This window comes from Dromiciops gliroides, chromosome 6, assembly GCF_019393635.1.
Source record: "Dromiciops gliroides isolate mDroGli1 chromosome 6, mDroGli1.pri, whole genome shotgun sequence".
NCBI lineage: Eukaryota > Metazoa > Chordata > Mammalia > Microbiotheria > Microbiotheriidae > Dromiciops > Dromiciops gliroides.
This window is the reverse complement of record NC_057866.1, coordinates 162194506-162211855: the sequence shown is the minus strand read 5'-3', so window position 1 is coordinate 162211855 and position 17350 is coordinate 162194506. Positions and strand designations below refer to the sequence as shown.

At 40.5% G+C, this 17350-nt stretch overlaps 1 protein-coding gene across 1 annotated transcript in view; it reads right to left on the bottom strand.

Moving 5' to 3' along the window:
- Positions 1-17350, bottom strand: part of ARHGAP10 (Rho GTPase activating protein 10) — a 369896-nt gene that overhangs the window by 135492 nt on the left and 217054 nt on the right. Inside the window, exon 14 of the mRNA XM_043973392.1 lies at positions 7632-7706. Coding sequence (XP_043829327.1) covers positions 7632-7706 — 75 coding nt within the window. The remainder of the gene's footprint in view (positions 1-7631; positions 7707-17350) is intronic.

Sequence of the window (17350 nt, the reverse complement as noted above, 5' to 3'; positions counted from 1 at the left end):
GGCCACCTGATGGCCCCCTATTTCCGAGGAATCACCAAATTTAGTGCTAGACTTAATGACAACAGCTGCTTTGCTTTAGCTCCTACTGCAGCTTTGAACTCAAGTGACCCACCAGCCTCAGCTTCCCCTAGTAGCAGCAATTACAGGAATGCACCACCATACCTGCTATTTCCATGTTAATGTTACTGCTATTCATTCATGCAATAAACATTTTTAGCACCTACCACATTGGAAATCAAATTTATATTCTCCCTACCCTACCTCAAATTTTGTCATCATTCATTATCTAATTTGTTTTATGAGTGGCATGATTAAACTGGCTCTTCCTTTAATGAGCTTTAATGAAGTGTGTGCTTCCCCATTACCATACCCCGCCCCCAAAATGTCCTTTTGTATAAAGCTTTTGAGTTTTGGAATCAAAGATATCCATGGCAATAAACAACACAAATAAATTAATTTCTGGGGAAAATAATTCCAAAGCATGTGAAAATAAAGGTAGAAATGGTGGATGGGGGAGAACATCCCAACTCCATAGCAGTAATTTTTTCATTAAAATGTGTAAGTACAAATTACACCAGGCTGTCTCTACTACTGGATGCGTAGACAAAACTGAAAGTGAATATTAAGTAAGCCATGGAGAGAGATGACAAGCAGCCCACTGAGAACCAGCATACTTGTCTCCTGTACTGTCGTACCATCAAGGGAAACTGAATTAGTTGTATGAAAGAAATCACATTTTCCCCCTAAAGACTGCTGGACTTGTAGTCAGGAGGACTAGGGTTTGAATCCTGTCGCTGACATTTATTAGCTGTGTGGCCATAGTAAACTCAATTCACCTCAACTAGTTAGCCTTAGTTTTCTCATCTGTAGAAATGGCATAATAATTCCTTATATTATCCACCTCAAAAAGTTGTTGTGAGGATCAAATGAAATAAGACATATCAAGTGCTTCATAAAATCTGATGAGTTAATAAAAATATTAAATTATGTCTTGACAATATGTTTGGTTTCAAAGAAACCGCTCTTTTTTATGTTTATTTTTTTAATTAATGGGATATGGGCAAAACAAGACTTCTGGGGGATAAAGAAAAAACAGTGCTGAAATAGGAGAGGGTTTTGGTCTTGGGTCAAAGCTGAAAGGACACCCACTCAATGTCACGCCTTGGCATTTTGAAAGTGAAACGAAACAGGAAGTGATGGTTATTTTACAGTCAAAATATCGTACACATAAGGTCAATTGCTCATGACTCCAGCGACTGTTTAAAGCATTTCAACATTTCTGGATTCCAGCAACTGACAAGCAATATGCAATAAAATACAACAATGGTAATTGACACTGATTACATTTTTGATCAGTTCATACAATTCAGAACTCATTTGTTACTGAGCTTGTCAGACAAACCAGAGATACATTTAAAAAATCAAATTAAGCCCCCTGATTGAAGGTGCAGTCCTTTATAACTAGGACTAAATAATTCTGTTCTAAAGGCTTTGCCAACCAATTACTTCTGTAACTGAATATTCTCTCTCTCATTAAATCAATTATTTAAATCTCATTTTAACATACAAGTCAGATAACACTTTCAATCAGCTAGCTACCAGCAAATCACCATCTTAAGGTCCAAAAAGTTTCTAAAAAGGCATCTATTATATGATGTTCAGCTCACAAGTTATCATTCTGTTTGGTTTTGAGAACCAAGGTATTTCTATGGAAAAAAATAAGTCTTCCTCTTGACTTCCTAGAATAAAAAGCAGCTGTCACATCAGCAGCTAATGACTACATGGTGTCTATGCTGCTAATCCACTATTAAATTTTCACTGTTTTCAAATAACTCAATCATTACCATCTCTCCTTTACAATAAGAGGCTGCATTTGGCTAGGTGGAATTTGTTGATAACATATTTGGAAGCTTTGAAATACATTCTAAGCAGTCATTTAGAAGGTATGTTTTGCTTTTAAAAAAAAATTTGGAGAGAAAAATGATCTCATTCCATTTCTCACAAAGAACCCAAACTTAAAAGAACTAGGAGGAAACTGAAATAATAAGTATGACAAATCAATTTGCAGGTCCTCAGATTGAGCATACTTGGGAACTAGTCCCATGCTTGTAATTAACAAGATCATTCCAAGGGAAGTAGAGATTGTAGGATTCCTCTGCCTGTGAAGCCATCTCCTGTAACTGCTACCACTGACATTTATCCCATCCTGAAGAACTCAAGAAAGCCATTGACTTGAGGTATTAGAAAAACAAGCTTTATGATCCAAACCTCGGATATGAGTCAGCTAGGTTAATGTATAAGAAGCGGTGGAGTTTCCTTCCAAACCCCACTCCCATATTCCAACTCTTCTATATCCTAGGACTGGGGCTTTAAAATGTTCCAGGATCAAAGCAAGCAGGGCAATTCTCTTTAAAGAACCTCTTCTAAATTACTCCTGCTTTTCTTCATAGCTCCTTTTCTATCCCCCCCCTCCAAATCTACCCTGAGTCTTCTGCCCCTCAGTTTTAGAAACAGACAGAACTCACCAGGATGCATTGTACCTTGCCACATAATTTTTTACCTTCTCACAGAACCTATTCCCTGATTTTTTCCACACCAAAGGGAGAAGGAAGGAAGGGAGCAGAGAAATGAAAAGGAAGAAATGTATTTATTATTCAAGCATCTTATTCTTAACCTACCTTATCACTCTTCTTACTTTCACCCACCACCACCACCACCATTTACTAAAGAATGGTGGCTAATCTGGAGCTACAAAGAGCTAATATTTCTTTCCTCAGCGAATGGTTCAGTATTTAGAATAAATACAGGTTTCAAGTGAGGATGTAGGAGAAACAGATGTGAGGGTAAAGGGAAAAGGTGATGATGTGAAAGCAAATAGAAGGGGATGTTGAGTCATTTCCAATGAAAGAGAAGAAGGACCAGGCAGCTGCTGCTACCCCCAACCTTACTGATGACAACAGAATTGCCTATGGGGGAACAAAGGGAATTGCATAGCCTTGTTCAGAAGGAGAGGAAGAAAGAGAGACAAAGAGGGAGAGAACATTGAGCAAGTTGGGTAAAGGTTGAAGAATGAATGGTGTTCTAGCTCCTTCTCCTCCTCCGCCACTTCCCTTCTCCTCAACTACTGGCAAGCAATTTAACACCTTCATGTTCGCAGAATACTACCAGCAACAGCAATTGCTTTCTTAAGTAGGAGGGAAAAGGGTAGTTAAAAAATAAAGTGGAGATGGGAGAAACATATTTTTTTCTTGATTTTATTCTAAAAATGTAAATGAGGAAACATATACAAGGGCCATCAGGGACATATAAGTAAATTCAGTATTCCTCTCCATTTATAAATTACTGTAAGTATTCATTTATGGTACCCAAGGCACCTAAAACATTTAAACTAAGCCATATACAAATACGATAACTTATGCTGAAAGAGTCAGGAGTCAGACATAAGTAAAATGGTAAGCAGTCTCAATGGGTATAGCAGGTTATTAGAAATAAAAAAGGAACTAACTAAAATCCTTAACTTTTAAGGGATGCATATGGTCATGTGTTTTATCTATGTCATATTAAATATTGGTATAAATTCTGTGCCTCTTAAAAGAAAAAAGCAATCTAACAACAAACCAAAAATATCCACTGTGAAAATGATAACTTGAAATCATTATTTTAATGAAAGAAATGTCCAAAAATACAATGGCCTAGTGTCACAAAGATCACAGACAAATTCATAAAGATTAAGTTGATCAAAGGACAACTCTTTGATTAGCTTGGCATTAGGAGCCAATAATCCAACTTAAGATAAAATAAATTCAAAAAGATGAATGTGATAAAGTGAGTTGATTGGAGTCAAGAAGGAAAACAAACCTAATATCTACTGGAGATAATTAAAAGGAAAAAGAAATCCTAAGGAACTCAAATTAGATAGCAGATATTAATGCATGAGTTGATTTTGAGAGGTCAGTTAGGTGGCTCAATGGACCAAAAAGCTGGGTTTGGAGTCATAAAGACCTCAGTTCAAATCTAGCCACAAACACTGTGTGACCCTGGGTAACTTACCTAACCCTGTTTGCCTCAGTTTCCTCATTCTCATCCACTGTCTTTCCCAAGAAAACCCCAAATAGGATCCTGAAGAGTCAAAAATGACTGAACATAAATTTTAGCCAACATGACACTAAGGATTTTAGTTAAACCTAATTTTCTAATGCTGATGCTTCCCCAATACTAAGGAATCTACATTTTTCTCACAGTGCTCAATAACGGCATCAAATCATAGTGGCGAAAACATGGAACTTGGAAACCTAGTTGAAGTCCCACCTTGGACATTTGCTAATTGATGACAATGAGAAAGGGATTTAATCTGCAGGTGCTAATTTCCTCATCTGTAAATTGGAGATAATAGTAGCACATATCTGACAGGGTTGTGATAAAAATAAAATCAGATAATGCATGGAAAGCACTTTCCAAACCTTAAAGCCTTATGGGAATGTCCATTGTAACTGGGAACCTATGTAACCCAGTGAATCTGGAATTAGGAAGACCTATTTACAAGTCCTTGGAGGCAACTAGGTGGCACAGGGGGATAGACCACTGGGTCTGGAGTCAGGAAGACCTGAGTTCAAATCTGACCTCATACAATTACTGGCTTTGTGACCCTGGGCAAGTCACTTAACCTCTGTCTGCCTTAATCCAGTGGAGAATCAAATGGAAAACCATTCCAGTATCTTTGCCAAGAAAATGCCAGAGCCAACATTTGCTAATGCTATGGTCCATAGGTCACAAAGAGTCAGAAGTGACTGAACAACAACTTTTAAGTCCTGCCTCAGACGCTCACTAACTACGTGATCCTGGGCAAGTTGCGTAACCTATCTCACTTTTGGTGTTCTCATCTGGAAAATGGAACAACAACTATCTCATAGGGTCACTGTGAGGCTCAATTAAGACAACCTATGTGATGAGCTTTTGTGAGCTTTAAAGAGCCAGATTAAGTGTCAACTAAAAGCAACCTTAATCCAGCATACTTCCTGTTAACACACTGACTCCCTCACGTCTTCACCATTTGCAAAATTAAGTTAATGAAAATTTTCTCCAACAGCATGATCCAGTCTGTGTCACCTCTTTGTTTTTGGACTTGGCAACCATGGCACAAAGAAAATAAAAACTTTGTGGGGGGTTATTAGCAACAGCAAAGGAATACACACCAACACCATTACCACCACCTGCTGCCAACAAAAACACCTTATACTCTCTACAGTGTTCTTTAGGGTGCCTCATATGAGGAGATGATATGGCCACTGGAGGTCAGGGACACACAGAGAGAAATTAATCACAGATTTTGTGAAAGCTCGGCATTTCTGGGAGACTGAGAAGAAATCTTTGTTCAGACTATCCTTGAACAAGGGAAACTAGGTAATAAAAACAGGCTGAGGGTATCGTGACCAATGTAATCCACTACCTAGGCAGGGAGCACCCTGCACATTGTTGGTGCTTAATAAATGTTGGCTAAACTGAAAATAGGGGGAGATGAGGAACCTCTGGATCCCCGTGGCATGTTTTTCGTCCAACATTTCTTTCTGTTTTGATACCAGTATAATCTTCCACTTTGAATCCTTAGAACACAAATCTTAGAAACGAGGAAAAAGTGTTTCTAATTTTAAAATTAAGCAAAAGCAGATGCTGAAATCCCCATTAAACTCTTCCAGCTGCTACTGAACCACTGGCAACCTGAGTTCTATTTAATTTGGAGACCGCTAATGGTAAACGGGGAACACCGGCATGCCAAAACCGTATGCCCAACTCAGACCAGAAAGTCCAAAAATGAAAACGGCCCCTGAGAGCAAATGGTGCATTAGAACCCAACTGCCCAGCTAGGGAGCAAGTACATCTACCTTGTGATAAAAGCCTCAGGGGGAAAAAAAAACAAAAACTGCTGTTCATGAAGTCTTTCATCCCCACACAACCAACGTTATCTATAAGGTGTGGGGTGTTTTTATTCCTCTTGGGTGAAGCATCCTCCCACAGAATCTTTGCTACAAGGCTGCACGATGCAGGCAGCTTTAAATACACTGACAGAATACCTGAAGGCGTTGTTAATATTGATTAATTAAAGTGAGATATCATATAAATTAATATTTAGCAAGGTCATTATGACAGATTGATGTGACACATAGGCCCTCTAGCCTGATGCCTTATCATCACTCCAGGAAGAGACAGCCTGTTTAAGGAGGTGGGGAGAAGAGGGGGGCCAAGAGGAGAGTCGTACAGGTGGCACTGAATTGACAGTGGCATCTAATATAAAAAGCGCTTTGTCATTCACATAATGTCTTGGGTAATAAAATGAATTCACTTTCTGGTTTCCTCTAGCCTGCCGTGCCAAAGAACACTGTGTTATCAGCACAGATGGAGCGTGCCTGGATCTGGAGAAGAGCCTGGTGCAAACTGCATACAAGCCACTCTGAATACCAATGAAGCCCCAAGAATCAGCCCCTTGCTGTCGGAGTGACAGGTTTGAAAGCTCCATAAAAATGAACTAATCCCAGTGGTCTTGTCGAACCTCATGTACTGTCAGGACTCTGGCCAGGCAATCTGGAAGCCAGGCAGATATCAGAGCCGGGATGCTATGTGGCCATGGATTTGCATATGGAGGGTTGGGGTCCTGGGTTCAGATCCCACCTCTACGGCTCACTGTGTGACCTTAAGATATCTGGCCTTCTAGTTCCTCATCTGTGAAATGAGGAGGTGGGGCCTTCGGGGTCTAAATCTATACCCAGAAGGGGACAGCTAGATGGCATAGTGGATAAAGCACTGGCCCTGGATTCAGGAGGACCTGAGTTCAAATCTGACCTCAGACACTTGACACTTACTAGCTGTGTGACCCTGGGCAAGTCACTTAACCTTCATTGCCCCACAAAAACAAAACAAAAACAAAAACAAAAAACAAACAAACAAAAAATAATAATAATAAATCTACACCAAGAGAGATGGCATGGTACAGTGGAGAGCAATAGAGTTCAAATGTTACTCCTATGCCTGACTGGGAGACCTTGGAGCACTGTGATCTTTAGTGCTTCCTCTTTAAATGAAGAGTTAGATTACATGGGTCCCTAATGTCCCTTTCAGCTCAAAATCTAGAACCCTAAGATCCTGTTGGTTTGGTAGAAGAGGCAGGGTAGGGACACCTAGGTGGCGCAGTGGATAGAGTACCAGCCCTGATGTCAGGAGGACCTGAGTTCAAATCCGACCTCAGACACTTAACACTTACTAGCTGTGTGACCCTAGGCAAGTCACTTAACCCCAACTGCAGAGGGGGGGGGGGAAGAGGAGAAGGAGGGGGTCGGGGAGGGGGAGGGGGGAAGGGGGGAAGGAGGAGGAGGAGGCAGGGTAGGGAAGGCACCTAACCCATGGAGCCAAATCAGTCGTCTGACCTAAAAGTTGAAGGAAGAGGGGAGAAACTCATGCAAACTTTAATGTTTCTCTCTAGTAACCAATCCATCACTGCTTAGGAGTCCATGTGCCTAGACTGCAGAAGTAATGAATAACTTTGCAAATGCAAATTCTATGAGCATAGGAGATATTACAAAATTAAATTAATAAAAACCAATAATGAATAGTAAAAAAAAAGGATTATAAAAGAGGCATACCCATCAACACACTCAGAAGTCTCTGGACCTTTGAACTCACCCCCACAACTCTGTACAGTCCTTGATCATTTATACCTATGTGGGAGACAAAAAAAAAGTTAGCGAGAATATATTATATAATTTCTCTACATTTTTAAAAGACCAAACCACTTTCATCACTAAATAATTAATTCCAGAACATCAAACACTAGCAAAACTTTGTCAAGTCTCTGAAAATAAGGCATGTGACAAAAACAGCTGTCTAGCAATAGCACTGGGCCATAAACTGTGATTGGAAAATTGTCTCCTATTTTTAAAAAATGATTCGCCTTTCCTCCTCATCTTCCCCCTTGATATAATCCCACACCATTTCCTCCTCTTTTGTTACTAATGAGTACATGGCCTTTCTTGACGAGGCGCACATGCAGTCCTGATGATGACATAATCAATACCCATCCTGTATTCTCCAGCACATTGTCCCTACCATCAGACCTTCTATATCCCTGTCAGTCTCTCCCTACCTACTGGGTCCAGTCTGCCCTATACAGACACTCCCAAGTCTTCCCAACCTTTAAAACTTTTCACTAAATCCCATCATTCTTACTAATGACTTATGCTAGAGCTCTCCTTCCATTCTCAGACTAACTCCTTGAAAAAGCTGTCTATAATTGCTACCATTGCTTCCTCTCCTCTCACTCGCTTCTGACCGCCAAGAGTCCAATTTCTATTTTGGGGGGGTTGGGGCAATAAAGGTTAAATGACTTGCCTACAGTCATACAGCTAGTAAGTGTCAAATGTATGAGGCCAGATTTGAACTCAGGTCCTCCTGAATTCAGGGCTGGTGCTTTATCCACTATGCCACCCAGCTGCCCCAGTAGTTCAATTTCTAACTACAACACTCAAATGAAACTGTTCTCTTTTCAGGTGCCAATGACCTCCTAACTGATCCATCTAATGGCCTCTTCTAAATCCTCAACCTTCTTGAGTTCACCTAATATCATTGCCTAGCCAACCCTGTGGAATTCTCTCCTCTCTGCGTTGTTGGGACACTCTCCCTCTGGGTTCTCCTCTCAGCCGTCTCATGTCTTCTTTGCTGGTTCATTATTTATATCCCCTAAGCAGAGGAATAAGACCAGGTCCAGTCCTGGGCCCTCTTCTCTTTTTATGCTTTGTTGGGGGACCTCATTAGTCTTCTGAATTCAATGGCCTATGCTGATGACTCTCAGATCTACAGATTGGCCCTAGTCTCTCTCCCGACTTCAGTCCTACATCACCAACTGCCAATTGCCCATTCCAAAGTGGCTGTCCTGCAGGCATCTCACACTCAACGTATCTGAACCTATTGTTCACCCCAAACCCACCCCATTCCTATATTACTATCCAAGGCACTTCCGTACGTGCAGGTTTGCAACTGGATGTCATTTTCAACTCTTAACTCTCACTCCACATATTCAGCCAGCTGCCAAATCTTGTCATTTCCACCTCCATAATAACTCACATCCATCCCCTTTCAGCTAACACCCTAGCTCAGAACCTCATCATCTCTCACCTGGCCTCCTGCAATAACCCATCAACTCTCTCTCTCCCTACCTAGAGCCTCTCTCAGCCCTAATCCATCTTCCCCACAGCTGCCAAAGTGATTTTCCTCAAGTTCAGGTTTAAGAGAGTCACTCCCATATTCAATCATTTCCAATGGCTCCCTATTACCTCTACGAGGAGATAAAAACTCCTCTGTTTGGTATTTTAATCTCTCTGCACCCCAGTTCTTTGGGCTCTCATACCTTATTTTCCATACATACACCCTGAAATCAAACCATGCAATGTTCCGACTTCTTCTCTGCACCTGGGCACTACTAGATGTCCCTTATGCCTGAAATGCTCTTCCTCGTCACCTCCTCATCATGGGGTTCCTGGCTTCCTTCAAGACTCAGCCCAACTACCACCATGTACATGAAGCCTTGGCTGAATCCACCTCTCACTGCTAGTGTGTAGCCTCCAAAAACTTTGTGCATGATGTCTTCTGCATTTGAAAGGAACTCCCAGAGAGATGGGGCTGTCTTTGGGGTATTTCCCTTGTATCTCCCTCACTTCCCACAATGCCTGGCCTAGTCAGAACTTAAAAACATTTGTTGATTGATCAACTAATTGATTTAAAAACAATGTATAGGGGCAGCTAGGTGGCGCAGTGGATAGAGCACCAGCCCTGGAGTCAGGAGGACCTGAGTTCAAATCCGGCCTCAGACACTTGACACTTACTAGCTGTGTGACCCTGGGCGAGTCACTTGACCCCAATTGCCTCACCAAAAAAATAAAAAACAAAACACACACACAAAAAACCCCACATATATAAAAACAACGTATAATGTCCATTTCACAGATTAATGGAAAGGATTTGGATTCAGAGGCCCTGGATTCAAATCCCAGCTCTAAGATTTAATGTGGATTCTTTGTGACTTTGGACAAATCGCTTAACATCCCTGGACTTCAGTTTCCTCATCAGTTTAAAAAAAAAGGAGGAGGAGGAGGAAAGGTAGAATAGATCACCTATAAAGTCCTGTTCCAACTAAATCTATGCCACTAGGACACCTGTGATTTTATCAATGTGGAGAACTCCTGGTATAGAAATGCTTCCTACAGACTGACAGCTCATCTCTAGCTTATAGCCCCTGGAGGGGGCGGCTAGGTGGCACAGTAGATAGAGCACCAGCCCTGGATTCAGGAAGACCTGAGTTCAAATCCAGCCTCAGACACTTGACACTTAGCAGCTGTGTGACCCTGGGCAAGTCACTTAACCCCATTGCCCCACAAAAACAAACACAAAAACAAAACAAAAAAAGATACCTGGGGCCCTCAAGGGGTTAATTGACTAGTCCATGATCACAGTGTCAATGTAAGGGGTAAGACTGCAGTCTAGGTCTTCCCGACTCTGAAGCTAACCCTCTATCCCCCATGTAATGTCTTGGTATCACTACTATTTGGGGAAGGAGATAGGACCTACAATTTCACTGGGATATCGAATCCCTGATGTAAGTCACTCAAATAACATTTTTTAAGCACCTACTATATGCTAAGCTCTGCATGTAATAACTGCTTCTGCCAATGCAGGTAAGACCCTGCTTTGCAACGTAGACAACTGTCTGGGAAGAATGGAAGGAGAAGTCATTTGCTCACAGTCACACACGCCAGAGAAGGAATTAATCCCATTGATCCTGATTCTGAGGCTAGCCCTCTCTGTCCTCTCTACCATCCCACACATGATACATCTAAACTTAAATCAAGGCCTAGAAGCAAGAATTATGATTACCTTAGATCACACACAATCTACAGACAAACAATTGTCATCCTTGTTGCTATGGTGCCTTGTAAATAAAATCTGATTTTTAAAAACGTTGGGGGTACGGTGGGGGTTGAGATTTATAAACTAGTGGACCAGAAGTCATTGTATGGATGAATCCCAAGAGAATGTCCAGAGAGTAAAATAGAATAGAATCACAGGGATCTCCCAAGAGCACCCAAGCTCAAGTTCATTCAAGTCCAAAAAGGAACCATCATGCTTCTTCAATAATATTTACAGGGCAGCTAGGTAGTGCAGTGGATAAAGTACCAGCCCCGGATTCAGGAGGACCTGAGTTCAAATCTGGTCTCAAACACTTGACACTTACTAGCTGGGTGACCCTGGGGAAGTCACTTAACCCTCGTTAACCCCGCCAAAAGAAAAAAAAAAATTACACAACTTTCCCGGTAAGGAAGGCTAATACTTCAAAGAAAACTCAAATTTTAGACTAAATTGAACCACATCATGGAAGCTGTTGCCATCTCTAACCAGAAAGCAAGCAACTCAAAGCACAACAGGAAAAAAAAAAAGGCAAATAAAAAAAAATTAAGTCAAAAATAACTTCCTATTTTTACTTTTCTAAAGATTGGCAGCTTTTAGGCAATGCATTTATTTTCTGTGAGGTTGATGTCATCTCCAATAAAAACACAAAGGCTGCCTGGCAAGGTAGGTGATGGTACATTTAACCTCTAACATTTCCAAGATAAGAAGAGAATTGATTATGGGAATTAGTTTAGTAATTTCTCCTCCCTTTTGTGTCTTCCTTACAAATATAATCATATTCTTCTCTCCTTATCCTTTACTGAGCATGCCCATGTCACACAAACTCCCATTTCTCCAGGGTCATAACTGTTTTTTCCTCTATCTCCTTCAATTACTTGACTAAAGCTCACAGAACAAGAACAAAGGAGACTAATCTATTTCTCTGCTTATGACACTTTACAGCAAAAAATCAGTTAGAGAGACAGTGTCTGACATGGTATGGAGATCAACTGCAAGCCTGGACAAGCCAAGAGTTTTGTTTTGTTTTAAAGACAAACAGATGGCCAATGGGCAGAAGATGAAGAAGCTTTCTGAAATTGGGTTAAGAATGGAGAATAAAACAAAATATTTGTGGCATCACATCCTGTTGTAAAACAAACAAACCAGTAACTAAATGAGTGCCAAATAACTGGATTATTAATGAATAAACTGTGGCATATGAATGCAATGAAATAACATTGTTTAGGAAGACATAACAAACATGAGGAATCCAGAGAAACACAAGAAGATTTTACAAACAGATGCGGAAGTGAAGAAAGAGTGAAGAAAGCAAGAACTAGAAGAGCAAAATACACAATGGCTACACTGAAGTACAGGAAGAGACCACAAAGGTATACAAATTCAGATTATTTGCAATTATCTTGGTTCTCAGAGAAAAAAGAATGTAAACCTCTCAAGAGAAAGGAAGGATTTATGTGTTTTGCATACACTATCAGATGTAGCTGCTTTGTTAGTCAGTTTACTGAACTTTTTCTTAATTAGGAAAGAATGTTCCATGAAGGACAGGAGCATATCAGGAAATGCCAGGTATTTTTTTAAAAGATATCAGTTTTGGGGCAGCTAGGTGGCACAGTGGATAGAGCACCAGCCCTGGATTCAGGAGTACCTGAATTCAAATCCGGCCTCAGACACTTAACACTTACTAGCTGTGTGACCCTGGGCAAGTCACTTAACCCCAACTGCCTCACTTAAAAAAAAAAAAAAAAAGACATCAGTTTTGTAAATGGAAGGGGAAAAAAGGGACTCTATTTCTTCCTCCAGATAGGATTTGTTCAGAAAATTTAAAATAGAAAAAAATGTCTTAAAATGCTTTTGAACAGGTGTGAGTTGAATATGAAGGGATGATATCTTTAAAAAATATAAAATTAAGGGGTGAGAGAGGAATGCACTGGGAGAAAGGGAAAGGGAGAGGTGGAATGGGGTAAATTATCTCACATAAAAGAAGAAAAAGCTTATACGGTGGAGGGAAAGATGGGGGAGATGTGGGGGAGTGAGTGAACCCTACTCTCGTCAGAATTGGCACAGAGGGAATAACATACACATTCAATTGGGTACAGAAATCTATTTTACCCTGCAGGAAAGAAGGAAGGGAAGGGGATTGGAGTGGGGGGTGATAGAAGAGAGGGCAGATTGTGGTTGTGGGAAGTCAGAAGCAAAACACGAAGAGGGACAGAGTGAAAGGAGATAGAGAATAGAGTAAATGGTGTGGGGAGGAATAGGATGGAGGGAAATACAGTTAGCAATTGTAGCAGTGAAAAAAATTTTGATGCAAGTTTGCCTGATAAAGGCCTCATTTCTCAAACATATGGACAACTGAGGCAGATTTATTAAAATTAAAATGCTTTTGAGAAAGAATTTGTTGGGATTTTTTTGTTGCTGTTGTTTGTCCTTTGTTCTTGCAGAGGGTCATGACATCAGGGAGGTGATGTCATGACTTACAGTGAATTGGATTTAAGTGAGGGAGGGCTGTACAAAGTCACCAGCCTCACACTCTCTCCTCCAGAGCCATCTGGGTCCAGTGGCAAGATATATATTAGGACAACTGGAGATGGTCTTCAGAAAGAATTTAGAGAAAGAGGGACCCCAATATGAGAAACTTAAAATAACCTCATCAGAATGAAAGAAGTCAAATCTCTAAGACATGTTCCATAGTCAAACAAATGGGCTGCCATGAAAAACGTCTAAAATACCTGTAGTATTGAAACAAGGATGTTACTTTTGCAATAATAATCACTGTGCTGGTAATTACTATCAGATAATTGATCAAGTTCAAATTCATCAGCCTGAGAGAAGCAAAGTTAATTGCTAATGCATAATGAGAGGTGCAGGGGGGAATTAATGCAGCTCAACATGGTTTTTACTTTTTAATGAAATTTAAATAAACCACTTAGAAAAGCAATCTGGAAATGTTATTTAAAAGGCATAGGATCATAGAATTGGGAACTATGACAGAGGTCATGTAGTCCAACCCAGTCACTTTACAGATAATGAAACTGAGGCACAGAGGTGTTAAGTGATTTGCTCAAGATCACAGCATCATTAAGTGGCAGAGCCAGTATTTAAACTTGCTCCTGGGACACTCCAACCCAGAGCTCTTTCCACTGAACCACACTACCCTCAAACTGTATTTGAGGATTACAGAACTTCCCTTCTTCCAGTGTTATCTGAAAAAGCTTCAGACCAAGATACTAAATAGGAAAACACACTTTCTGTAGCAATGAAGACACAGAGACAGAACCAGGGCAGAAGAAGCTACAGGCCCACAGACATACATTTACAGAAGTGCTGACAACAACCTTCAACCCCAACCTGTTTCTCCCAGCTCGTCCAGACTTGCAGAGCACTACCAAAATAATCATCCTAAAATACTGCTTCTGTATGTGCTCTCCCTGCACACGAACCTATAATCGTTCTTTATTATTCACTCGACAAAAACCTAAAATCCCTGGACTGTTGATCACTCGGCAGGCATTTATTAAGTACTTACTTCTTGCAAAGTATTGGAGATACAGAGATGTTTGAAAACGAAAGGATCTCTGCCCTGAAGGAGTATGTCTTCTATTAGGGAAGGCCACAGGTAGGTAGATCACACAAAACAATGATGATGTAAATTTTGGAGGGGAAGAACACTAGCAGCTGGTGGGGAGGGGGGAGAGGTTGAAATTCGGTAAATTTTTCATACAAAAGCCAGCATTTGATTATAGTTTTAAAGGGAAAGGAGAAGAGAAAGGAAAAAGCAAGGCTTACTATATGCCAGGCACTGTGCTAAGTACTTGACAAATACCTCAAATTCAATTCAATTAAGTGCCAAATTTGTGTAAGCAGTGGGTATGCAAAGAGAGGCAAAAGATAGTGCCTTCCCTCGAAGAGCTTATAATCTAAAGGGGGAGAGAAAATATGTAAACTTATACAAAGTCAGCTCTGTACAGGATGAATAGGAAATAATTAAGAGAGGAGGCACTGGAATCATGAGAGGTTGGAGAAGGCTTCCTGTAGGGCGTGGGGTTTTAGTTGAGACTTAAAGGAAACCAATTAGGTCCTGTAATCCTCACAAAAACCCTTTGAGATAAATACTATTATACCACTTTTGGGTCTTTTCCCCAAAGAAATCATGGAAAGGGGAAAGGGACCCACATGTACAAAAATATTTATAGCTGCTCTTTACGTGGTAGCAAGGAATTGGAGGTTGAGGGGGTGCCCATCAATTGGGGAATGGCTGGACAAGTTGTGGTGTATGAATACAATGGAATACTATTGTGCTGTAAGAAATGATGAGCAGGAGGAGTTCAGAGAAACCTGGAGGGTCTTATGTGAGCTGATGATGAGTGAGATGAGCAGAACCAGAAGAACATTGTACACAGTATCATCAACATTGAGTGTTGATCTACTGTGATGGACTAAATTCTTCTCACCAATGCAATGGCACAAGAGTTCCAGGGAACTTGTGATGGAAGAGGATCTCCAAATCCAAGAAAAAAAAAAAAGAACTGCGGAGTATAGATGCTGAATGAACTATACTATTTCTTTTGTTTTTGATGCTGTTTTTTTTTTCTATTTTGAGGTTTTTCATCATTGCTCTGATTTTTTCTCTTATAACATGACTAATGCAGAAATATGTTTAATGTTATTATGTGTATATATATATATATATATATATATATATATATATATATATATATATATATAACCTATATCAGATTACCTGCTGTCTAGGGGAGGGGGAAGGGAGGGGAGGGAGGGAGAAAAATCTGAAATTGTAAAGCTTGTATAAACAAAAGTTGAGAACTATCTTTACATGTAACAGAAAAAAAATACTTTATTAATTTTTTTAAAAAATTTTTTAAATTTTAAAAATGAGGGGCAGCTAGGTGGCACAGTGGATAGAGCACCGGCCCTGGAGTCAGGAGTACCTGAATTCAAATCCGGCCTCAGACACTTAACACTTACTAGCTGTGTGACCCTGGGCAAGTCACCTAACCCCAATTGCCTCACTAAAAAAAAAAAAAATTTTTTTTAATTTTAAAATGAGATAAATACTATTATTATCCCCATTTTACAGATGAGGAAACTGAGATGGACAGAGGTTAAATGACTTGCCCAGAGTCCTTTGTTCCTATTGAGTCATTTCAGTCCTGTCTGACTCTTTCTGACACCATTTAGGGTTTTCATGGCAAAGATACGGGAGTGGTTTGCCATTTCTTCCTGCAGCTCATTTTACAGATTAGGAAACTGAAGCAAACACAGTTAAGGGACTTGCCCAGGGTCACACAGATAGTAAGTATGTGTGGCCAAATTCGAACTCAGGTCTTTCTGACTTCCAATGCTCTATCCACTGAGCCACCTAGCTGCCTCTGAGGAAGGAAAACACACTATTCTAAGAGATGGAGGTAAAGAGGAAGGCCTAGGCGAGAAGCTATGCAAAAGTACTTGAACAGAAGATGGAGTGTCATATTCAATAAACAACAAGAAATTCAATCTGGCTGGACTGTGACATGCAGGAAAGGGAATTGTGGCCAAGTAGGGAAGGGTTTTCAGAGTCAAAGAGCAGAGCTTATACTTGACTCCAGAGGCAATAGAGAACAAGGGGAGTTTATGGGGCAGGGGAGTGACATGGGCAGGTGTAAACTTTAGAAAACTCATTTTTGACAGACGTGTGCAGGATAGCTTGGGGAAAAGCAGACTTGAAACAAAGGGAACAATTTTGAAGACGATGGCAGTAGTCAGGTGAGAGGTGATGAATCCCTGAATGAGAGTTGTGGGCTAGTGAGTAAAGAGGGGGCCCAAAAGATGTTACTGAGGGTAAAAATGGTGAGTGATGGCAATTAATTAGATGTGTAGGGTGGAAAAATTGAGAGAAGGGAAGGAAAACACCAAGGCTAAAAAACCCAGTGCCTAGAAGGATAAGGAACATTTCAAGAGGATGTAAACAGAATGAGTTCAGTGTGGGACACGATGGGTTGGATCTACCTATGGGATATCCAATCTGAAATATTTAATAGGCAGCTTGAGACATGTTAGTAAGAGCTCAGGAGAGAGCCTGGGCTTGGACTCATAGATTTGAGAGTCATCTTCATAGAAATAATTAAACCCTTGGGAGCTGATTTAGTCACCAAGTGAAAGAATATAGAGAGATGAGAAGAGGACTCAGAACTGAGCCTTGGGACACACTCACAGTCAGGGGTCATGACATGAATGATGAATCAACAAAGATTGAAAAAGAGCGGTCATTAAGTAGAAGAACCAAGAAAGAGCAGTGTCACAAAACCCCAGAAAGCAAAAAGGAGGGAGGGTAACAGTTTCAAAGACCACAGAGAGGTTGAGAAGGAAGAGAGCTGAAAACAGGCCATCAGATTTGATGATTAGA